The sequence below is a fragment of the Vigna umbellata genome, chromosome 8 (assembly GCF_029865625.1).
Source record: "Vigna umbellata cultivar VRB3 chromosome 8, Vumbellata_1.0, whole genome shotgun sequence".
NCBI classification, from domain to species: Eukaryota; Viridiplantae; Streptophyta; class Magnoliopsida; order Fabales; family Fabaceae; genus Vigna; species Vigna umbellata.
The window spans coordinates 47720608-47745961 of record NC_142172.1 but is presented as its reverse complement, the minus strand read 5'-3'; the positions used below and the strand labels follow the sequence as shown (position 1 = coordinate 47745961).

Sequence of the window (25354 nt, the reverse complement as noted above, 5' to 3'; positions counted from 1 at the left end):
AAATATTTATAGTTATTTTTTGGATAAAATTTATCAATCAACGATGAAAACACATGCAGATAGTCTTCTTGGGTTTTCAAAATCCATCCAAAAAAAATTAGGGAAACTGATTTTCTTCTTTTAAAAGTAGAGGGTTACTTCCTATATCATCCCACTTTGCTCCCTGTTCTACCATATTTATTTTTAAATTCTAAAGCTATCATTTATATTTCAAAGTATCCTACGTCCCCACATCTTTCTTTAACGGATGTCAACATCCGCTGAAGAAAAAATTCTTCAACGAATGTGCCACATCCCCTGAGTTTTTTTTTTTTATTTTTTAATTTATTGTATTTTAAATTAATATATAAATATTATTTAATTTTTTTTAAATTATTACTTAATTATTTATAAATTAATTTTATTTTATTTAATAAAACAATTATTATTAATTTAATTTATGTATTATTATTTAAATAACAATTAAAATATTTTTTATAAATGTATTAAAACGGATGTGTCATCCCGTTTTTTCTTTTTTTTAGTTTTTTAATTTTTTATATTTTAAATTAATATATACATATTATTTAATTATTTTAAAATTATTACTTAATTATTTATAAATTAATTTTATTTTATTTAATAAAATAATAATTATTAATTTAATTTATGTATTATTATTTAAATAATAATTAAAATTTTGTTATAAATCTATTAAACGGATGTGTCACATAACGGATGTCACCACATGCGTTGAATTAGTTTTTTTTTTAGTTTTTAGTTTTTAATTTTTTATATTTTATATTTTAAATTAATATATAAATATTATTTAATTTTTTTTAAAAATTATTACTTAATTATTTATAAATTAATTTTATTTTATTTAATAAAATAATTATTATTAATTTAATTTATATATTATTATTTAAATAATAAATAAAATATTTTTTAAAAATCTATTAAACGGATGTGGCCACATCTATTGAAGTTTTTTTTTAAATAAAAACAATAAATTAAAATATAAAATATGTAAACAGATGTTAATATCCGTTTGAAGGTGAAATAGATATTGACTTCCATTTTATAAGAAGAACGAGTTAAGTACGAGGTGATACATAGAGGAGTTAGTGGTGAAGGATGAAGCAACTCTCTTAAAAGTAACCAAGTACATTGCCTATTCTGAAAGTTTCATAACCGTGTCCAAAAGTAACCAAGTACATGGTCTATTCTGAAAGTTTCAGAACCGTGTCCAAAGAATGTCCAAATTAAAAATAGTACTAATACCCAGATTCGGAAAAACCGAATAAACTCTGAACTTTTTCAACGATGTCAATAAAATTAGAAGCTAAAGTACTGTGTGTTACATAGTTTTCAACCAATCTTACTAAATTTTGTAATCAGTTTTTTATTACATAGTTAACTGCCAATGAATAGTATGTATTTAATTATGCTTTGAAACATAACAATAGTATGAATAATTACCAGATCAAAACAAATCCTGGGAACAATTACTAATAATCATGTATAATAAAAAGAATCAGTTTAATTAATAAATAGGTATCAATTAAAACAACTAAACTCTGATTTTCCTAACTAGAAAAAGGTGAGACTTGTTTCAGAAACTAATCAAATGAGAAGAATATATCCTTGTAATATTTATAATAGTTCTTTTCTCATTTATTCGATATGGGCTTAGTATAATGTCTTGAAAGTACATTTTTTAGTGTTTTAACACATCGTACATAAATTCTCAATTCTAATTTTAAAAATGAAATAATATTGTATTATTTTGGTAACTAAAATGCATAATCAGATATAAAAAAAACGACTATAATAAAAGTGCCACATAGTCTCATGTGAATTATTAATTGAAGAATATGAAATGATTTCTTAATAAACATTGTTATCTTGCAATTTAAAACACGTGTTAACAGAGTCGTTCACTTTTATTATTATATATTTTAAATGAAAATACTAAAAAACTATATTATTGCCTTCCTACATGATTCATTAACACGCCTACTAGGAGGCTTATCCATGCTTGAGGGTAATAAAAGGAATAACAAAATATAAAAATGATCTTATTTATTATAATGTATATATTATTATATCATCATAATAATACGGTTCTCATTCAAAACATTATCACTCATAATAAAATTGTATACAAAATATTGTAAACTAAATCTTCATGCTAGCTATATCTAAAAGGACTTCGCTTTGCCCATAAGGGTACATTGTTGTGGAAGCATTTTACGTACACCTTCTCCATCAAAAAGTACTAGCAATTTGTTTCTCTACAAACACTACATGCATGCATCAATTTACATGCACGTAGCTCTGCTCAGTAGATGATGATAATAATAGTTGAGATGAAGAATGTGCCAAAAAGCACTCTGATTTCTTCTAACTATTCTGATCCAGCAGAAGGCACGCCATTCTGAGCTATATCCGTCTTTGGTTTCTCACAAGTCACAACAATCTTATCACCATTTTCAACGTCTTCGAACTCTCTAAAATATGCCATTCTCCCCAGATCTTCAACTTCATCCATGACGCGATCAAGTTTGGCCACCATCTCCACAAGCAAAGAAGTGAAAGCTGCAAAGGGTAAAGCTTCTGAGAACTCAAGGCTTACTATCGCAGCCTTACTCAGTTGTGTCCTTAAAACCTTCTTTGTAAGCTCCCGAGAGTGCTCTCTGGATCTACATCCAAGCCGAGAAGAAGAACCAATATTCTTAACACTTGGTAATGATGTTCTGGTGTCTTCTTCAAGCTTTTGGTCATGGTGTTGAACTGCTTGAATTGGGGTGTTTATGGCTCGACTATTCCTGGAACCTAGTACAAGTTGTGGTTGTGATTTCAAGGCACTGTTGAGGTCTTGTAATGCTGCATTGAGATTGTTGGAGAGCATTTCAGGGGAGAACTGACGATTGTTCCTTATGCTGTTGGCCAGTTCCCTTAATACTTTCGAAACTTCCTCTCCAAGTCTGATGCAAGAGTCTTTGTAGAGTGCACGAATTGATTTTGGTGTCTGATGAAGGAAGTGTTAATAGATAAATAGTAAGATTATGGTAACAAGCACCCAATGAGAAGTTAGTTTTCTTAGAAACTCAGATCTGATATAAGTTTTTCTTAGAAGTTTCATAGCCTTCTAAAACGACAGGGTTAAGGATACTTTCAAGATATGCTTACGTTTTTGAAAGAGTAATGATCTTTTGATTTACATTTATCTTTTGGATTGGAAGTTCAGTCGATGGAAAAACTCGCTTTCTTAAGTGTTTTTTTTTCTAGATGATTTGATCGGTACCTGAATTTCAGATTGCAGACATCCATGTAGTGCAACAACAGTGTAACTGAAATAGCGAAGTGCAGCTCCAACTTTTGCATATTGATGCCATGGGATTCTGTGACAATATCTTAAGTATCTTGGTTCCCAGCTTGCTTGTAATGCCTGTTTTCCACACAACAATTCACACGTGAACTTGTATCACAAATCACTAATTTCTGACATGTTTCACATAGAGAGGAAAGAGGCACTGAATTACCAGTGTTTCATCGGTTGTTTTGGAATCTAAAACAGCCTTGTAACCTTTGTAAATAGGATCCTCAGACGAATCATCTTGACATGTTGATTCTTCGGAATCATTAAAATATTCCCTGACACAGACTGCGTGATTGTTTAAGCCATCAATGATAATCTTCAACAGTTATTTGTTTTGACAAACTTTCAGTGTATGTTCATTTTAATTACCTTGTATGCAGTTGGCCAAGCCTTCAAGCCTTGATATGGTGTTGTTGTGGAGGTCTTCCCCTGACCAGTTTGGAAACACCAATATGCTCATCACAAGGCATATGGCACAACCTATGGCAATGGTGGAAATACGATCTTCTGCAATGCTCCAGACATCATCAATGCGATAGCTTGATACAGTTATCAAATTAAAGGTCAGGAGAAAGATCAGAACACCATAGTCATAATTCTTCTTGATATAGGGGATAAACCTCACATAACTTGTCATTGTTCCTGGCAACCAAAAGCAAAACAATGACTCAAAAACATATTTGGTAACTCCATACACAAGACAGAAAACCAGGTTACAAGTTATTTGCTTTATAGATACTGAAAATGACAAACATAGGCCAAGAACTTGAACGATAACTTAATCTGAAGTGTTTGTACTTTGTATGATTGTGTCTAGCTATACAAATCAATTAAGTTTCTCAAAAGTTTTCAACTTTACACACTTCTATGGCATGGCAACAGCAAAATCAATTCACCAGATCTCTATTTTGGTAATTCTCCAAAAGCCTTTGAAATTGTATTTAAGCCGAGGAAAGTTTCTTTCATGACATAGTAGTAAATGGTTACCTATAATGAAAACTGCAATAGCAATGAAAACCGCTCGAAAAATCCGACCAGGGGCATCTGCAATATATTCAGTGAGAAATGCCAATGATGCTGCTAGCAGAGTTCCCAATCCTCTATTCAGTCCTTTGGATAATGTTGCCCCTGCAATCAGAGAAAAACCAAAAGGATGAAAACAAAAAGGGATGCTTCAATACCTACTGAATGACCTTGCTGAGATTCACAAAACAAAACAATGTGACTGAGATAACCTTACCTACAGTAAACTCCATCACCACAACCACTGTCATGACAGCCCACATAGCATTTTGCCCAATCCCATTGAACAATGGCTCCATCAGATACAGCAAAGAAACTAGTGTTAAAGCTATGCCAACTTTGAAAGAATGAACCACCCTTCTCGGATCCTCCTTGCCAACCTTCCATGTTTCTCTCCCGGCCAAACCAGGAAACCTTTTCACCTTATCAGCAAAGCAATGAACATACCCCATTTGCACAGAGCATCTGTTACTCCTAACATCGGTTTCAGCCATAGAACCTTCAAACCCTTCACCACCTCTGATTTCTGAGCACAAAGATCGTTAACGTGTTTCCGTTACGATAAAGGGTATGTTATGCTTTGCTTAAAAGCCTGTCACAAAATGACAAGGAACATGCAACAAAGACAGAGGGAAAACGTTTCCCTCTTAATGATGGACACCGATGATATATTGGATACAGACAGTTCCAGCCGTTTTGTTGGTGTTTATAACAGAGAAATATAATCAAGTTGGTTGCATTCGTAGGTACTTATAATGTCAATGTTCAGTGGATAGTTATCGTTTAGGTGACCAGAATCTTATATAACAATTAAATTCCCACAACCAACTTTTATACCAGAAAATGTTAACATGGTTCATTACCATTATTAACTATTTTTTGTATATAGAAAAATACAGATAGATGTGTACTAGAATTAGCAAGGATTTAATGTTTTTTTTTAAAAAAATACTTGTTAAGTTTCCATAATTATATGTTTTAGATGTATTTACTGTTCATTGTAAAAGACAACTGTGTGGACTAACATTGACCGTACACATGGCACAACATTCTTGGTGTTAATGGTTAATTTGGAAATTTGAGTACAGCTGATATCTGCTTTTTTAGTTGCAGGAACAGGTTGATCCTATGTATACATGTGACTATTAGTGTCTAAAATAATCTTAGTTGTCTTTTCTTTTGAAAAATAATAAAATAGGTTGTTGGTTGTAGTCATTTTCTGTCTCGCTTATCAAAAGTAGAGCAAACCTGCTTATCTTTGTTGGTTGCAGTATTGTCGCAAAGTTTTACTACAACACGTCTCTTATTTAGAAATGCTCACATGTGATGGCGATAAAGTTAGATTTTTCTCCATAGAAAATAGAATACGATGAAGACAGGGAAAAGAAAAGAAAAGAAAAAGTAAAGGTAATTATAGAAGGTAATCAATATCATGACAAAAATAATTATAAATAGTGAAAATTTGTTCCGTAGGGACAGAAATTAACGTAAGAAATTACAGTTTCAGGCTATTGTCCGACAAAATTATATTTGATTTCTTATTTTGTCTTTACTTATTGTTTCTTAGGAGCTTAATCTTAGTCATCCCCTGATATTGATTTTGTTGGTTGTCACTGTAACTCACCTACTCTGATTTTTAGCTTAAGTGATACTCTTTATAGATGTTTATTTTATTGAATAAAAAAGATGTGGGAGATTGATTGAGAAAAAAAATATCGATCTAAATATAACAACCGACTTAAATGTTTTATAAATAGTTGATTTTTTTAAATAAAAAGTAAAATATATTAAAAGTTTATTAATGAGAATTTCATAAACTCATTGTAAATGTTTATTTCGTATTAAAAACATATTAAAATATCTATGAGTAAGTAAAATAATATGAAAAACATGTAATATATTAGGCTATAAATAATATTTTACACTTTTATTATATTATTATTATTATCATTATCAGTTTATCATATTATTTTTTGAATAGTTTTTTTTTTATATTTTTCTAATGTTATTATGTTTTACATAAAAAAAATCTGTTGGACTTTAAAATGAGACACAACAATTCAAAGTCAATTTCTTTCCGCATTCCCATGTTTTCTTGTTGCACTCCATACTTTCTAAATTTCAACTATACCCCTTGTTAAAATTAATAGAAAAGGACAGTGTATATATATATATATATATATATATATATATATATATATATATATATATATATATATATTTTGTGTGTTTTAACTATATTTTTGAATTGTATAATTTGTAGATACTCTGTAAGACAAATTTATATTTTAAATTGTACAATTAATAATACAAATTTAAAAAAGAATAAAAATATGAATTAAATTTTGAATTGTATAATTTGTAATATAAATTTACAATATAATTAAAATGAATTTTAAATTTTAAAATTCATAATATAAATTTATATTTCAATTGCCGTAATGCAAATTTAGAAGACAACATGAGACCCAAAATTTTTAATAAGGGACAATTAAGTCATTTTGGTAAGATTATGAGCCCATGAAGAAAATATGGGGGTGCAGGAAGAATCCCCCAATACAAAATTGCTAGAGAGAAACCATGATAAGGCCCAACCCAGTTTGTGGTGGGATCTATGAAAAGCAGCGAGTCGAAAGGAGAACACAAAATCTACACCCAAAACAACAGAAAGTTGCAGGAGGGGAGCAGCGGAGCACGAAATTTTTACCCAGGTGTGTTCTGCATAAATCGTGACCTAGAAACACGCAGATTCAGTGTATTTGTGTAGTGAAAAACAATTCTAGGGTTTGGAGAGTGAAATGAGCAAGTATGGTTTGAACCTTAGGCCACCTAAGGCAAAGAAACAGGCACCAAGGCCCTCCCTTGCCACCCCTTTTGGATTTGATGAGGATGATGATAATGACGTCGAGAGGGAAATTGCTCTTCAGGCTAGCAAGAATAAACGTCTCAAGGAAGTAAGTTGATCTTTCTGTGATAGTTTCCTTGGTGTTTGATAATTTGCGTTCAGTGTTCATAATCGGGCCTGTTGTATTTTGCTTCTTTGTATTATTATCTTACTTTCATTTTCTTAGGTTGAGGAGCAGCAGAAGAAAGCCTTGGAGGAAGATCCATCCGTATTTGATTATGATGGAGTCTATGACAAAATGAAAGCGAAGGAAACTCGTCCATTGACCCAAGATCGTGAAGAGAGAAAGGTAGCTTGCAGTTCTAGTGATCTTCTCTTACTTACAGTCAAACCGCCACTTTGTTATGTTTATAACTATGTAGAATCGTATTGTCAGGAACTGAGAATCTCTGGCACCTTGCATTTGCATAATAATTAGGTTAATGACTCAGGTGATTAGCAGCATGAAGATATGCATCATTCACTTCTTTTTGTTTTTGGATTTAAATATCCTTTCATTTATTTAAATTTTTAAAATTGTCTTTATGCTAAGATACCACTGAAGTCATTTTGCTATGCTGTTGGATTGTCTTGAATCTATAATAAGTAATCTTTATTTATAAAAGAAATTGCCAAATCATCTTTATTGTACCCTTTCGTTGTTTGGGTAGGGTGGTCCGCATTACATAGGACACAGGACATAGTGGACGATGCAATGTCGCAGAAAAATGCTAGATGTAAGGAGGCTTATATACAGATGATAGATAATTAGATTATCGGGTAGCATAGAAACATATTTTCCTGATTAAGTAACTTTATATAAAATTAAGATTGTGAGATTTTAAGGTTTAATATTTTTCAAAATTCCAAGATTACCGTATAAAGGTGTTAGTGTGAATCTGGGAATTGGTGTTTGACATGTATGAACACAACACAACTCATTCTCAAGGTTAGGAAATTTCATTGTCAAGGCCCTGTTTGAATAGTGAAAATGGTCTGGTGTGGGTTGCTCTGGGTTTCGAATAGGCTATGTGAGTATTCCTTTTTAATTTTTTGTTTAAATTTCTTTCTTTTTTTACTTTTGAGAGCTAGTGTTTAAATTTGTTAATTTTGGGTCATTTGCTAAATGACTTCGTTACTCATCATCAACCTGTAATCTTTGTGATGTAGCCAAAATATATCGAAAATCTGATGAAAAAGGCAAAAGAGCGAGAGCAGCATCGTGAGATTGTTTATGAGAAAAAGATTGCCAAAGAGAGAAGCAAAGACGACCATATCTATGCTGACAAAGACAAATTTGTTACAGAAGCATATAGAAAGAAGCTTGCCGAACGAGAGAGACAAATGGAGCTAGAGCGTTTGCGTGAACTTCAAGAAGAAAGAGATGATGTAAGTTCCTGTCTTTTAAATTTCACATAGTTTTTTTGCCATGTTTTCGTATCTTTTCTGTTGTCAACCTAGATTCGTAATGGATTTAAGATGTTCTAGTGTTTCCTTTCTTTTCTCCCTCATTTTAGTGTATATATTTTTTCTTTAATTAAACTGGCATGGTCTTTTATGGTCTTATTCCTCTCTCTCTGTTCTTATTATTGACATTTTTTGTATTTTAATATTTGCATAGGTTACCAAGAAGAAGGATTTTTTGCTTGATTTTTATTCAAACCTTGACAAAAATGTTGCTTATGGAGCAAAAGATGCCCAAGCGAGGAAACGTGAGAAGCAGGCTGAGAGAAGAGTTGCAGAGAGCCATGAGGGAGAGAGCCACGCACCAAATGACCATGAACAACGTAATGGGTCAGATGAAGTGCAGCATTCATTGGACAACCCAAGTTCACTAGTGGAGTCTCCTGCAGAAAAGATTGGGGAACAGGGTGAGGCTTCTAATCCATTAGACACGAAACCAAATCCTGAGGCTTCTTCTGCGGAAGCAAAGAGTTCAGCTGAACAGCCATCAGCTTCTCAACCAAAGCCCGATCATCATAAAAGAAGTCTGGATGCTCTGGCTGCTGCAAAAGAGCGCTTTCTGGCGCGTAAGAAAGCAAAGGATCAATGAAAATTTCCCTGCCTTTGTTCACATGCTGGTGACTCATTTGGTCTTCAGTATTTCGTGCCTGATTTAATATCCATGATATCTGTTTTTCTGTAAACCTTAATGCCAAAGAGGATATCTGTGAAAGAGTCATAGAACATGATCTGGTATACATGGTTAGTGTATGATATTTAACTTTTGGGTCAATTCATGATTCACTTCATATGATCATGAACTTTTCCAAATGTTAACTTAATTCCATGCTGTTACTGTTGTGAATAGATTTGGGAACCATTTTATTTTCCAAAAGTCTAACAAATAGATTTCTTAATTCCAATGAAAATGATCACTTTTGATGGCTCCTGCTTTAGACTCTGCAAACTATAATTCTCTAGAATGGTTTTTATCTTATCTATACGATATGGGACCTTGGCATCAACGCCTTAATTAAAAGTTTGTCCATTTTGATTTGCCTGGTTCTCACTTTGGTTGTACATTTATTGAATTGTAGCTTAATGAGGCATGCTAGTGTGGAATTGAAGGGCTTTAACTGAATAAGAATTCATCTTATTTAGCAATTCTTTCTAATAAAAATTATGATGTCAAGGTATTAGCTGAAAATACCTTATCCAGTAGAGTATTAGCTGAAATTTTTTTATTGAAAAATTTGAATTAGTTGTGAGATTTTAATATTATTTTAAGAAAATATTATTAGGTGGTAGTGTTATGACAATTCTAACTAATTTTAACATGATTTATAATTAAGTGTTGTCAATTTTTCTTGTAGATTAAATTTTTTTAATGTATATCATGTAAAGATTAGTCAAAGCTATACATAAGTAATAATTCAAACTATCTGATAATTTCACCATATTAAGAGTTTCTTTGAACCATTTAAAATTTGTTAAATTTCCTACTATTTTCTTTATCCCTCTATCAAAGTCACAACCCTAGTTGATAAAAAAATGTCTAGATTCACCAGGTTAGAATGATCATCATAAGTTGATTGGATGATGAAAAGCTTTGCAATGATATTAATGTTTAAACTCAACCTTTGAGTAAGAATACAACTCAAAACCTTTCTAAATACCTCTCATTTCAGAGGTATGTGTATTCTTCTTCACTTACAAGGGAGTGTGTGATTTTTCTTTCTTTATATTTAATCAAGGATTGTAATTTTTTCACTTAATATTTCTCTAATTTTGCACATAGTTTTTCCTTATCAATTATAATTTGTGTTTGAAGATGTTGCATATAAATTCTTAATTTTCTTACTTCTAAAGGGATAAGGGGTGATTTCAACAATTATTTCTTAACAGACACACTGTTATCTTTCTGATCTTGCAATTAAAACATCTGTTAACAGAGTTGTTCATTTCTTTATTACATGTTTTCTATCAGAAGACTTAAAACTACATTACTGCTCTCCCCACATATGCCTTATTAATACTCCCTAGTTAATCAAATGCATAAGAGGGAAAGTCATTGTGAACTATCTTTGGTTTCTCACAACTCACAACAATCTCATCTTCATCTCTGAACTCTCTAAAGCGTGACAATTTGGCCAAGTCATCAACTGCATCTATAACATGATCCAACTTTGCCACCATCTCCACAAGCATAGAAGTGAAAGCTGCAAAAGGCAGTGCTTCTGAAAACTCAAGGCTTGTCATCACAATCTTACTCATCAGTGGCTTCAAAACCTTCTTGTGTCCCTCCACTGACATCTCACCGGAAAGTTCTCTGGATTTGTACTCAAACATGGAAGAACAATCACTCCTAACACTTGAGAATGACACTCTAGTGTCTTCTTCAGCATGTGTGCTTCCACCAAAATTCTTTGAGCCTAGAAATAGTTGTGGTTGGGATTTCAACTCATCGTTCAGATTTTGTAGAGCTTCATTGATACTGTCAGACAGTGCTTGAGGGGAGAATTGACGCTTATTTCTTATGCTATTAGCTAGATCCCTCAGTGCTTTAGACACTTCTTCTGCAAGTCTGATGCAAGAGTCTTTGTATAGAGCTCGAATTGATCCTGGGGTCTTAATTCATAATTAAGGCATGTATTAATAAATCATAAACATAACAAAACAATAACAACACTTTTATACCAGGATTTGATCCAACCAACTATTGCAAACATGCTAGCCAAGAGAATCATGTTGTTGACCTCTTCATGTTTACTGATACACCCAACTCTCAAGAAACTGTTGCATGTCATAGCTAATTTCTATGACATTATTAAATCTTTTTCAGAAACTGAAAAATATAATTACACACTGCCTAAGTTGGTAAGACTATGATTTTAGACCATACAGTAGTTTCTGTATCACTATGTCATTTGCTATATCTAGAAAATCATAAAAGTAGAAAGTAGAAACACATTTTTCTAGCTACAATAGTCTCTTTTGGTACCTATATGTGTATCATCTGTAACCTTTTGTTAGAGTAATATCTGTTTTCTGAATTATTTGATTGAGATATATAGTACCTGAATTTCAGACATAAGACACCCATGTAGTGCAACAACAGTGTAACTAAAATGGAGAAGAGTAACCCCCACTACTTTATATTGCCGCCATGGAATTCTGTGCCAATAAGTTGACCATCTTGGCTCCCAACTTGCTTGCAGTGCCTGTTTAATTTCACAGTCCTATAAGATCTGCTGCCACAAACAACAGTAATTTTGGAAATGTTCAACTTCACTATCAGGAAAAAAAGGTCACAAGAGTTACCAGTGTTTCGTCTTTAGATTTAGAATCTAAGACAGCCTTGTAACCTTTGTATATCAGATCATCAGAAGCATCTTCTTGAGTTTCTTGATTTTCAGAATCATTAAAGTATCTCCCAACACAAGCTGCGTGATTATTTGGACCATCAATGATATATATGTATATTATATATATTGAATAAGACAATAAAACTATACGATGATATAGTATTTTTTTTTCCGTTAAGAATTGAACTTTAATTTTAACTACATCTCACGAAATTTAACACCATCGATGTAGATGTAGTATAACAAATAATAAATCTCGTTAAGATAAAATCATGATTATAATATTATATTAAAATATAAATTTTAAATTTAATTCAATCTCACACAATCGATTTAAAATTTACGTCTAATTATATGTTATAAAATCACCTTATACGAGATCTTGAGTGTTTGTTTAACATAGTATAGAATACCTTGAACAGAGTTGGCTAGGCCTTCGAGCTTTGCTATGGTGGAGTTATGGAGGTCTTCCCCTGACCAGTTTGGGAAAACCAAAAGGCTCATTACAAGGCAGAGGCCACCACCAATGGCAATGGTTGCTATACGATCTTTTGCAATTGCCCAGACATTATCAACTCTGTAACTTGATACAGTTATCAAATTGAAAGTCAAGAGAAATATCATAACACCATAGTCATAGTTCTTCTTGATATGGGGGATGAACCTCACATAAGTAGTTACAACTCCTGCAGATAAAACAATTCAAATGTTGTGGTTTGATCTGCAATTATAAGTTTATATGCAATCTCTCAAGTAAACATAACTTTTTTTTTGTTTAGTCACTATATCAAAACATCTAGAAACAGCTATCTATATATAAAGTTACCCTTCTTTTATGTAAAAACATATTTAATAGTTTGTGATATTTTGTCACTCTATAATTTGAATATTAGTAAATTATTATTTTTAAAACCAAATTTGGTTGGCATAAGTAGTAATAATTTGTACCTCTAAATAAAGTTGCAAGTCGAAGAAAAAAAACTAAAAGATAATATAATAAGAAACTTTGAAAATAAAAATACTTAATCAAGTGTAAATAATTTGTGCTGAAATCAGAGTGTCTTTTATTATTTATTCAATAATAAAATTTCATATATAGTAAACTTGGTTATCTTTAGAATAACTATTTTAGAAGATGTATCAGCGGGGTTTTTTTTTTATCAATTGATAATGTAAAATAATTACTTTTAAAAAATAAGCTCACTTTTATCTGTGATTGTGATTAATGTCTAATGAATTATAAATAAACACTATATATTTTTCCCACAGTGCTAGCAGTCTTTTTTGTAAATAAATTTTAGGAAAAAGGAATACTACCTCAAAATGCAAAAACTTTAGCAAGATGCAAGATATATATATTTTAAGAATTCACATTTCACATTTTTCACAAATTAGCAATTCAGCACCCTTTATATATATATATATATATATATATATATATATATATATATAAGAAAAGTAAGAAGTGGGAACACCATGTGGTGAAATCTAACGAGGTCAATAGATGTTTGTTAAAATCAAACATCAGGATTTTTTTTAATAAAACTAAACTCAGTTTTAGTTTAAGAAAATCAAACTCAAGCTTTCATTTAGATTTAGTTAAATAAATTAATCAAGTGTTGCAGTTTTGCATAGTCAAACTTAAAATTTCAAATGTTACTCTTGATTATATATCTTCAATCTTACAAAATTGATTTTATTCTTAAAAGTGTTATAATAGATCGAAATTATATTTAAATTATTTTTAGTCTCGATTCTTGAATAATCTAAAATTTTTAAGTATTTGAGTGGATAAAAAGAGAAAAGAATATTTTTAACCTTGAATTTTAAATTATTTAGAAGTATTATTGGATGTGATAATATGTAAGGGATTTCCTTATATATCATAAATTAGTTTTATATTTAGTAGGTGAGAGCCGAAAACTAAGCATAGATTCAGTAATGTTATAAGTGATCATTCTTACCTAAAATAAAAACTGCAGAACCAATGAAAACAGCTTGAAAAATCCGACCAGGGATGTCTGCAAAATACTCCACAAGAAATGCCAATGATCCTGCCAAAAGAGTCCCCAACCCTCTATTCAGTCCTTTGCCTAATGTTGCTCCTGCATCGTAAAAGGATTGAATTATACCATCTATAAACATCATAACCAAGATGGGTTGATCATACTTTTGATCAAGTTGTGATTTGAGTTTACGTTTAAAATATTCTCTACAAATAGTATGTAAAAAAACACGATAATGTAGCTTGGCTTACCTACTGTGAATTCCATGACGACAACCACAGTAAGAACAGCTGACATGGCATTTTGTCCAATCCCTTCGAACAAAGGCTTTATGAGATACAGCAAAGAAACGAGTGTCAAAGCCAACCCCACTTTCAAGGAATGGATCACCCTTCTTGGATCCTCTTTCCCTACTTTCACTGCTGTTCTCCATGCCAAACCTGTAAATCTTCTCACTCTCTCACCAACACTCTTCACATACTTCCAAATCCAATCACTTCTCATGCTTCTGTTGCTTGCATAGTAATTCGTTTCTTCCATGGACTCTGAATTTCAAACCTCAACCCCTTAACAGAAAAATGGCTATGTTAACGTTTAAGCATGCAGAAGGTGACAAGGAAGGAAGAGTGGTTAGTAAGAGAATATGTGGAGAAAACCAGCCTCAACACAACTGTTTGTTCATGAAGTAACCAGAAGCATAGATATATAATAAAGGGTATTTTGTCTTTGGTTACGTAGCATCGACAATATGTAGCACCACTTGTTATCTTTTGCATGACTTGTTTATTGTCAGATAGAATTATTTAGACCTGCGTGTGTGGTTTTTAATTCTGACACATCATAGCAGGTTTAATGCTAATGTTAATTCTGAAGTTGACAATTGCTGGTATCTACACATTCGTAATTGTAGCTCGGTATAGAATATTTTATGATGGTGTGAAAGAGAGTGAGTGAGAAAATGAAAAGAAAGGAAGAGAGATTGTTCATATGTGGAGAGTGAAAAACAGTGACAATGTCGCTTTGAACACCTTACAAATCTTCACTTGAGCCTGCAGAAAGCATTTGCAATGGAACCAACCTTTCTTTCCTCATTATTCCCTTCAAATTAGCTCAAACATACCACGTTAATCCTCTCTAATATTTGCATTTCCTTCCATTCTAACATTATTAACTCCAAACCAAACGAAAAAAACTAAGATTTAGGACTGTCACATAAGCTATATTTTGGGTTTATTCTTAAGTAAAATGATTGTTTGCTAGCAATGTGGTGAGGTTATTGCTTATGTATGTATCTAAGGAAGCCTGTGATGTTCCCATTGAATTTGAGTTGATTTTTACTTATTTGCAACAGTAACTTACTGGTTTTTTATCTTCAATTTCTAGTTGAGTGACGTTACTTTTGGATACATGCAGTACAAATGTCTCATTGACACACCTGTTTCTCTCTATTTTTACTCATACATCGTATCATAAGCAAAAACATGTTACAATTTTTTTCGAAGTTACCAAGCAGATTTTAAAAATATTATGAAAATGACAATACACTAAAATCGTAATAAGCTAACACGATTTCACAATAAAATTATACCAAACTGACATAACTTATCTATCTTTGTATTTTTTCCTTAAAATCTATTTGGTCATTTAAAAATAAATAAAATTTCAACATCACTGTTTTGCCACACTTTAGTGTCACTTTCTTTGACAATAGATTAGCATTTTGGTGTCTATATCCAGATATTACTTTTGTTTTAATATATTATTAACATGCGAGACAGCTTGTCTCTTGGGCTTATATTAATTTAAAATCAATTCTGCAAAAAAATCCCACTCATATTAGCTGTGACAAAAGCAATATAAGCACCTAATGTGATGATAAACCACGCAATTTGGTACTATGAGCGCAGGAAGGTTAACAGAATTTATATGAAAAATTAAAAGTAAACAGATCAAGGAAAAATGTATTTTGATCATATGAAGTTGCACTAGCTGCTTCAGTCAATCATCAAGCAGAATCACCCCACCTGTTGGGTCAAGTTCCAGACACCAGCCGCAGTACCCTCATTCTACTTAAGACTATTTACTTTATAATAAAGCTTGTCTTTCAAATTTTAAGCTTGTGTATTTTTACTTTTCCTGGTTCAATTTTTTCCATGTCATTTTTAAAGTTTTATGATGAAACTACATGTTTCAATATTTTGATTAGATAAACTTTGCAGTTATGAAATTTGTTAGAAATATTTACTTTTAAATATTTCTTATCCAATCCTTGAAACTCTTGACAACACTTTCATAATCTACAGAAAATGTCATCCAAACCCTAAGCTTTGAGATGTCAAACTAATGAGGACTTGTGATACCAAATTGAATAAAGTGAAAAGGAGTCTAACTCTGTTAACCTAATCTTTTATTTCCAAAATCCGAAATTGTTGATTTTCTCATTAACGTTTTGGTAAACATTATATAACTGCTACTTGAGTCCAAAAATATTCTAAGAGTGGTACATGTATATTGCCCATTGAGAATTGAGATGTTCTACTTAATTAATGATAGCCGAACTAGTGATTTGAAAATTTGTATATTATTCTACAAATTTTACAATGAAGTTGAGATCCTATCATCCTCCAACCGATCTCAGGTGTGACTCAACGACAAGTCACGGTGGATCCCATTAGCAAATAAGAACTCGCAGATAATATGAATGGAAAGAAGCAATAAATGTTGCCATTGCACAAAAAGCCCACCAGGATAGAGACTAAGGACCTCATAGGGCCTGAAACATCAAAATTCTGTCATGTCATTGTCTTCAAATACTGATTCTTTGCCACTAGAATTATGCCAAACATTTCTGCGTATCCTACATTAGAAGATCATAAAACATTTTATTCACTAAATGTTGGTAAAAATAAACAACATTGGTAAAATTAAAAGGGGGAGTAAGGAGCCGCCTTTACCTAACATTAATTTACCGGAACTCATCGTGGTAATCACCATCATCATCTTCATCATCGTTGAAAATAGCACTATAAAATACATATGGGTTTTCAATCATCTCAGTCAAAGTAAGACGCCCATCCTTGTCCTCATCTGCCTGTCATAACATTATTTCAGGACTTAATATAATGGTCACTGATGAAATAAATGTATGATGTTATGCAACAGGTGTTGGTAGTGAGTATTGAGCTATCTCTGTCAGTATTAACTGCTTTCCTTAACATTATTATTACAATGTTTAATGAGATGTAACCCAACAGGTGAAGAAGTGCATATTGAAGCCATCGTTAAGAAAATTTAATCCAATAGTAGCATCTAGTTGAATGATCTGTCATGTAAATCATGCTCCACAGATATAACTCCGGAAAAAGAAAAAAGCACAAAGAATGGTTTACATATAATATTCAGAATACAGATTGATAAATACAAGGAATGCAATGCAACTCAGTTCTCCCAACAAAGAAAAGAAAACCATCCCCTCTCCCTCTTTAAAATATTATAAAAGGGGCAAGGTTATCAAATTAACATATATTTCTTCACATTGTCAAATGGCAGATAAGCCCCCCCAGCTCTCCCACAAGAGTGTTAAAAGTGTTCTTTCCCTTATCTTAAAACTCTGCATATCTACTAAAACAAGTTTTCTCAGCACATGAAGTGGAGATAAATCTTGCTGCAGTGATCTAAGCAGTTAATATATCAAAATTGAGACATTATTTGATGACCATGAGCAAAAACAAAATGTGCATTTTCAACAACTAAAACTGGAAATTAGAGAGGAAAAATGGATTACAAAATTAATTTACTTGATAAAAAAGTTCTCCAACAAGCTATAGTAATAATATTGAATACAAGCAGACAACAAATTTCAATTATTCTCATCCAGAAAGAATGGGAACTCATTAATGAATGATTTAGATTTTAAAGAGATCAATCAGAAAGTACAATAATCAGTTACTACCTAAATAATTTCAAAAAATAAGGAATCTTTAGTGATTAAGAGGCCAAGTCATTATGCTATCACCAATAAATACCATATAAATTGGTTACAGTCAAAGACATTATTGATCAATAAAAGATAGAACCATCAAGCTACAGAAAACTGATCAAATTTATGATAAACATCAAATCAAGTGGGAAACACACCCTTTAAAAGGGAAAAATCATATTAAATACCCCACTAAGAATTCCGTATTGCTGGATGTGAGGCTTAAAAACCTCGTCCCAATCCCAAGTCATTGTCACAGCACCGCCCCTGAGAACTGGTTCATTCTACAACCAACTATCATAACAATTGATAAACACTTCAGGAACCTGCCTCTAAAAGCTAGATGTTAAGAGAGGAAAGTCAAATGCTAAAATACTCCTCCCCACTCCTCAATGTGGGACTTAGAGACCTCAGCATACCTTTTAATTTATTATAATCTAAAGCAAAAAGCCATTTACTCATAAAAACGAATGTATGTATAAGTACCCAAACAAATGGGGGAATCCATCTTCAAAAAAGGGGTAGTAAGAGGGGAGGAACAAACACTTGAGTACTACTTAACAGAACCATTTACTCATAAAAAGGAATGTATGTGATAAGTACTCAAACTAATGGGGGGATCCATCTTCAAAAAAGGTGTATTGAGAGGGGAGAAACAAACACAAGAGTAGTACTCAACAGAACCTCTGTTCAAATTAACTCTGAAACCAATTGATAGGTACACAACAAGCACTAGAGGAACCAACCTTCTAAAGCCAGCTATTGACAAGGATAATCAAACACTTAGATACTCCACCAAGCATCCCATACTACTTGATATGGGACTTGGACTCCCCCAAATATCTCAGTTCCTATTAGTATGTAATCCATGTTAAGCCAATATCAATTGAATAAATAGTCTTTTGCATGATCGGATGACTTTAAAAGAAAGAATCAGCACCTTAGCCAACAAGAAGCCTGTAATTACTGTAAAGTAAAATGGAGTACCTGTGAAATGATGTAATCGGCTTGTTGCTTTGCATAATAATGCTCAGATGGATGGAGTTTCTCAATTATGGGCAGTAGTTCAGCATCTGACAAGTATCTGCAAAGATTGAGATGATAACCCAAAATAAAAAGATAGTATACAGTTAGGAGACTATTACAACAACTCAAAGAAAGTAGACTAATGATTGTAATACAAAGGTGAATACCCGTCCCCATCCTTGTCAAGCTGACCAAATAACACTCTGGCTGGAGCATCCATTGAATTATCAGAATGATTCGAGTAATTATGACTTTCATCATCATAGTTTCTCACCAAATCAAACAACCCATGGAAAAATTCTTTAAAGTTGACCTTTCCATCTCTGTCTGTATCTCTTTCCCTGTAAAAAAAGAAATGGGTAAATTAAACAATAGTAAGCCAAGACAATCATATAAATCAGCTTATTGCATATAAACTAAAGATGGAATTATTGAAAGTCACATATCATATTCCTTTTTATCAGGAACACAAAATCCAAATTTACTTGTTTAAGGTTAAGAATATGGAGTTATTGAAAGTCTAAAGACAACTTATACAATCAAAAGCCTAGAGACATAAACAATAAAGGATACATACGTAGATAACACAACTAAGATATGTATCACAAAATATTGTTTTAGACCAGAATACCATAAGATATCTTCTGTCAACAGCAAGCATGTACATAGTGGACATATATGTGTATAATCCAATATTTTGGAAAAAAAGAAAGAAAAGAAAATTATCTAAAGACTAAACACTGTCAGTCTCACCCTTCATAGGTAGAAAGCTGCATACGATACCCAGACATGCAAAAATTTATGGTTAAAAAGAACAAGTGTCCATGTATCAATTAGAGAATTCTTCAATGTGTATAAATATATATCCTGCAGGGTTTTTTTCATTTAAGCAATTCATCAAAATATTCAGTCTTCATCTAAGACATATGTGATAGATTCTTAGTCTGCTTTGATAAAAAAAAAAAAAAAAAAAAAAAGAAGCAAAAGATCCAAAACCAAAATCAATTCTTTCATTTTTATTTTGTTTGTTTACAGGTTGGTGCTAGAATCCAATTTTCAATCTCTGGTCCTCAGTTTTGTTTCCCTGTGGTTTGACAAGAGACTGGGAATTTCTCATTTGGGTACATAAATCTTTCTCCTATAGGAATGTTTCCCTATTGAAGATTTTGAAGGAATGAAAGACTTGAGGTCCTTGTTTAATTCTAAGCCGTGTTTATCAGTCCCATGTGTGGTCGCTTGAGACTGAAATAGCTTATAGTTATCTACTGTCGTAATATCTTGGTCATTCTTATGTCAAATGCAATTATTATAAGAATAAATATACAGTTATATTAATAATTTTTTTTATCAGATTATCTTAACTGTCAAATGCTTAATGATTAAGTAAATAAATCTATAATATGCAGTATTACTAACACAATCATATAGTATGAAAAAACTGATTGTTAAAATATACGAAGAAGATATTCATTAGTATCTTGATTATATTATCTTAACTAATTAGTTTCTATATTTTCTTATAAAATTAATTTTAATCCACTGCTAGTATAAAAGTTTACATTGCCAACCTATTAGAAATTATGTTTAGGATAACTTTAGTTATAATAAAAGTCAGCCAAAATACAATAAAAGACAATGTCTAATTGTTGATAGTGCAAAAACCATTCACATTGTCAATAAATGCATACTATTCACTCTTTTCTTATTATCTCCTAGGAATGCTTTCTGTATTTCATTATTATCTCGTTATACTTTTTTTTTGTAATGATACGTAAAAATAAAGGGTTGGTGATTTACACTTTGCATCACATTACATGTCACTATACGCAAGAAAAATATTCAAATTCTCTACTCTATCAGCTTTCTCCTTCAGTACCTATACACCATCTGTAAAGCCTGGCAACCTTACTGAGATGTCATCTCAAGATTGGTAGTTAGCAACCAAACCACCAATAACATTCAAAGCAGCCATACACTTCCAAATGCTGTTTTCCTGCACTTAGGTCATCCCCAGGGACAGCTGTCATCTATTGCGCATGATGCTGCATCCGAAAGACTTTCTTGTCAATTATTCATGTGCCATGCTTGTCTCACTGTTCTCTTTTAGATCTGTGATATTTGGAGTTTGAACCTCTATTTGGAGGCGTCAATTTAGGTCTGTAAATTGGAATGTCGTTGTTTATCACCTTCTCTTACTATGTCTAGCCCTTTTTCACCTTTGTTCACCACCTTTTTAATGCTATTTTGGCCTTATTATTTTTGGTTACTGTTTGACTCGTTTACAATTTACATAGCTAGCTAGCATGGTATCAAGTGCCAGACACAGATCCTGCCTTTGGTCCTAGATGTGGTCTAGCCCTGCCAGTTTTTGTCCTAAGTGCAATTTGGCTCCAACTTTTGTACTGTTGTTAAATAGCCATTATAGTGATCCTCACAATAGCATTGCAAAAATCCTACAATCCGCTATTGTAACTCCACCATTGTGCAACTTCCCCAAAAAAATCATGCTAATGCAGAAGTGATGGTTTTGAGACTGAGAAGTGGGGTCATGGTTTAGATATGGGACTACCCGTGGCTTTTTCCCCAGTACCAATAATGTCCCACTTACATAGGAAGTCTTCAACCTCTCCAAACGGAAACATTCTTCATGCAAGGAAGGACTTCTATACTCCTCGATTAATGTTTTTCACCTCCTGCATCCTTCTATCACCTCTGGAAAATAGAGTAGTCTTCAATGGGTTAGCAACTGAAGTTGAAGATGTTGCAACCTCATTATAGATTTTGAGGACTAAGAAGGAGAAGAAATAGAAGGAACGGGCAATAAGAATGATGATTATTCGGAGGAAGAGGAAGAGGAAGAGGAACAGGCAAAGTAAAATGAACAGATATTTTATCTTAACATTTAACTTCTTTTTAATGTTTCCATGAACAATTGACTTTTGATTCAGTATTATACTAACTATTGTGCAACGTTTCATTCGCATGCAACTTATTTTTTTTATACTCTGTTAATTGATTTATTTCAACTCCTATATGACTTCCACTTCTTTTTTTTCCTGAAATTATTTGATATATGATGTAGAAAACTTTTGGCTTTCCACTATACACTATCAATAACACTGAGTTTTTGTTCCAAAAGCGACCTAGCCCCCACCTGTCTTCTATCCAGAATGCCTTTGCTTGTCTCCAACCAATGTGGTCATGGTGTTCCTTTTTCCATTGACATTTATTTCGGTGACTTATTTTCTCCAACGAGACATACAATAATAAGCTAGTAAGGTTTTGACTGTGATTCATATGAGCCCCTATTGTTATCCTCGTTGATGGTGATTTCTCGTATTCCACTGATAAGACATGTGGTGATGAATTCCTTCCTTCCTTGGTAGTGCAACACTCCAATATCTCAAGCATCCTTCATTTGCCTTTTCGTTTGGTGGAGCGCAACTTACATATTCTCTTTTCCTTGAAGGGGGATTTTTATAGCATAATGAACTAAATCTTGACAAGGAGAATTAGAACAATATTCAGCACACATCATCTTGATTGTGCATTAGAATGATCTAGTAAATTTTAGAGCATTGGTTTACAAGTTTCTTTATCATCCCATGATTTCTTTCTTTAGTTAGGATTACGATCTAGTATTAGTGTAAATAATTATTGTTAACACATCACGAATTCACAACACAAAAATATTACCCAAAGTTTCTATTCTCTCTCTATACCTAAGATATAACTGATAACCCTGCAATTTCAAGACTGATATATTGAGCCTTCATATAGACTCTTTCTGATATTTGAGTTACCTGACTTCCTCCTTGCACAACCACTGATGAAGCTTAGGGTTTTTGCTGTCCGCCGGGTGCAGAAAGCTAGGAAAACCAAAAAGCAAAAATAAGGAAAAGTGGAACGGATCATCATGGGTTTAAAACAAACAAGCTTCCTAGCAAGTAGTAGAGGCCTCACTCATTGAATTCGGTCAAGTTTAGAACACCATCTCTGTCAGCATCAGATGCATTAAAATGCTCTTCTTTCCACCAACCGATATCATAACCGAAAGACTCGTTATCTGGTAAAAATAAAAAAACACAACATTCAATAGACAGTCACAATGATTAATCATCGGTATCTAAACGCACGGCGATCTCAAGTTCAAATCCATAGCACGCAACTACGTTAGTCGATTATAGTAGTGTTACTCGGATCTAAAGGCTGGAAAAGGGGACAGGCCTGCATTTTGAGCCCAACTGGGAGGATCGTACTCGGAGAACGAAACAAAGCCATCGTGATTCTTGTCGTGAAGCTCCATCTCCCTCTGGGTGCGATGCAGGACCTCGCGCTGTGCCTGGTGGAGGTTCCACTGAGTCAACTCGTGCTCGGTGACGAACCAATCGGCGGGGTCCACGTCGATCTTGGGGAACAAGAGTATCAACCTGTTGGTGACATTAAACTTGTCCTCGTCATTCAGGTAATCCTCGGCGTCCATGAAGTCCTCCCACTCGGGCTGGGACTCGTGAGCCGGGGCCGGGTCCGGGTCCGGGTCCGTCTCCAGCTCCGGGTGTTTCTGGTGGATTACCTGCTTCTCCCACTCCTTGTCCTCCCGGTGCCGCTCCAGCTCCGCCACCAAGGGGTCGAAGGCCACGGCGTGGTGGCGCGACGGTGCTAGGGTGAAGTTGGAGCGGAGCTTGAGGCGGCGGTGGCGGTGGCCGGAGAACTTCTTCGGTGAATGGGAGAGGAACAAGAGCAGCACCGCCGCGACAACTATGTAGACGAATATCAACGTTTTGGCCATCGCTAAGGGACAGCCACCAGATCTGATTCTGCAGTTTCCAATTCAATTCAACTCGATTCTCCCCGCTTTTATCCCTTTTTTAAATCTCATTTCCACCTAATTACCATTTACCCAACTTTTTAACTGCGCTCTCTGATTTTCGTTTTACCTTTCAGACTCTTCCTTTCTGCTCCCAATTACGCTTTTTCTGTTTTTCTCTCTCTTTCTATTCCCATCCACTGTTAACGATTTCTTTCTTTTCTCTGAAAAGATACACTTAATCACTTCCTTAATTCTTAATTAATTAATAAATAAATTAAATTCTAACAACTTAACAAAAACTGTAATCCGGTAGGATTATTCTGCATGTCATTTTTTAAATTATTACTATTATGGTAAGCGATACTGTTTTTACAATTAATGAATTTAATATTCGGGGTCGTAATACAGTACTTAATGTCCAATCTTAATTAACTCAAATTTATAATTATTGCAAAGACTGATAACTTTATTTACCTTCATATTTTATATATGTTTTACTACATAATTGCGTGATTCGTAAAGTGTTAAGGGACCACTAGCACATCATGAGCTAACTAAGTCAAACTTGACATTTGACTAGGTTTCATCTTTTTGATAGGTAGGTTAAACGTGACAAGGATCGTAATCATACACATTAAAAATATACATATAATTATATATATATATATATATATATATATATATATATATATATATATATATATATATATATATATATATATATATATATTAAAAAGTAAAATGTTTATAATTTGTGGAAAAATGAAATATATTTTTAAAAGAACTTTGAATTATTTTCATTTTTAAATATTATTAAATTATAAGTCTAATTATTGATACCAAATAACTTAAAAAAATTATTGATCTGATTAACAATATTGTCAAGTATGTCTCTGTATTATAACATTTGTGTTTATATGTTGACATGAACATACATGACAACATTATTTGTCATATCAGTAATCCTTAACGTTGTTAATGACAATGACTATATTTTTTTGTTTTTATTTATTAAAGATTAAACAATATTAAAATTTTAGACAAAAACAAAATTTAATTTCACTTCATATACTAAAAATATATTTAACCTAATGAAAGAAAAAAAAGAAGAGAAAACCATCTAATTGAAAAATAGATCTACCAAAATAGAAAGCATAGACTAGCAACAATTCCTTTGAGAACTCTTATTATGTTGGTGTGGCTAAAGCTACAGAGGAGGAGAGAGATTTGGGCATAATGTGGAGACAAGTACAAGAAATATATTTTTGAATCCAAATGATGGAATGTATATTCTTAAATATATATATATATATATATATATATATATATATATATATTAGAATATATTTTGGAATATACATTGGAGAATGTATTTTTTAAATATATTTCAAAACATATATTCTGAATGTATTAAAAAATAAGGTGCAGAGGTAATTTTTAACTTTTTATTGTAA

At 32.5% G+C, this 25354-nt stretch overlaps 4 protein-coding genes across 4 annotated transcripts; 1 reads left to right on the top strand and 3 right to left on the bottom strand.

Moving 5' to 3' along the window:
* Positions 1–2039: 2039 nt before the first annotated feature.
* On the bottom strand, positions 2040–5139 carry LOC124846487 (aluminum-activated malate transporter 12-like). The gene is made up of 6 exons (XM_047323760.2): positions 4605–5139; positions 4352–4492; positions 3734–4006; positions 3528–3649; positions 3290–3433; positions 2040–3013 (listed from the first exon to the last, which is right to left on the bottom strand). The coding sequence occupies exons 1-6, from the start codon at positions 4879–4881 to the stop codon at positions 2390–2392; spliced, it is 1581 nt and encodes a 526-aa protein (XP_047179716.1). The 5' UTR covers positions 4882–5139; the 3' UTR covers positions 2040–2389.
* Positions 5140–7018: 1879 nt separating this feature from the next.
* On the top strand, positions 7019–9659 carry LOC124846467 (uncharacterized). The gene is made up of 4 exons (XM_047323732.2): positions 7019–7341; positions 7459–7581; positions 8442–8660; positions 8893–9659. Exons 1-4 carry the CDS (start codon positions 7186–7188, stop codon positions 9322–9324), a joined length of 930 nt encoding a protein of 309 aa, XP_047179688.2. The 5' UTR covers positions 7019–7185; the 3' UTR covers positions 9325–9659.
* An 887-nt stretch (positions 9660–10546) lies between these two features.
* Positions 10547–15808, bottom strand: LOC124846468 (aluminum-activated malate transporter 12-like). The gene is made up of 6 exons (XM_047323733.2): positions 14337–15808; positions 14044–14184; positions 12493–12765; positions 12036–12157; positions 11792–11935; positions 10547–11342 (listed from the first exon to the last, which is right to left on the bottom strand). The coding sequence occupies exons 1-6, from the start codon at positions 14623–14625 to the stop codon at positions 10758–10760; spliced, it is 1554 nt and encodes a 517-aa protein (XP_047179689.2). The 5' UTR covers positions 14626–15808; the 3' UTR covers positions 10547–10757.
* A 663-nt stretch (positions 15809–16471) lies between these two features.
* Positions 16472–24067, bottom strand: LOC124846477 (Calcium-binding EF hand family protein). Its single transcript, XM_088097838.1, has 7 exons — positions 23318–24067; positions 23054–23156; positions 22894–22959; positions 19258–19431; positions 19052–19148; positions 17040–17176; positions 16472–16942 (listed from the first exon to the last, which is right to left on the bottom strand). The coding sequence occupies exons 1-6, from the start codon at positions 23877–23879 to the stop codon at positions 17051–17053; spliced, it is 1128 nt and encodes a 375-aa protein (XP_087953964.1). The 5' UTR covers positions 23880–24067; the 3' UTR covers positions 16472–16942; positions 17040–17050.
* Between the last annotated feature and the right edge of the window lie 1287 nt (positions 24068–25354).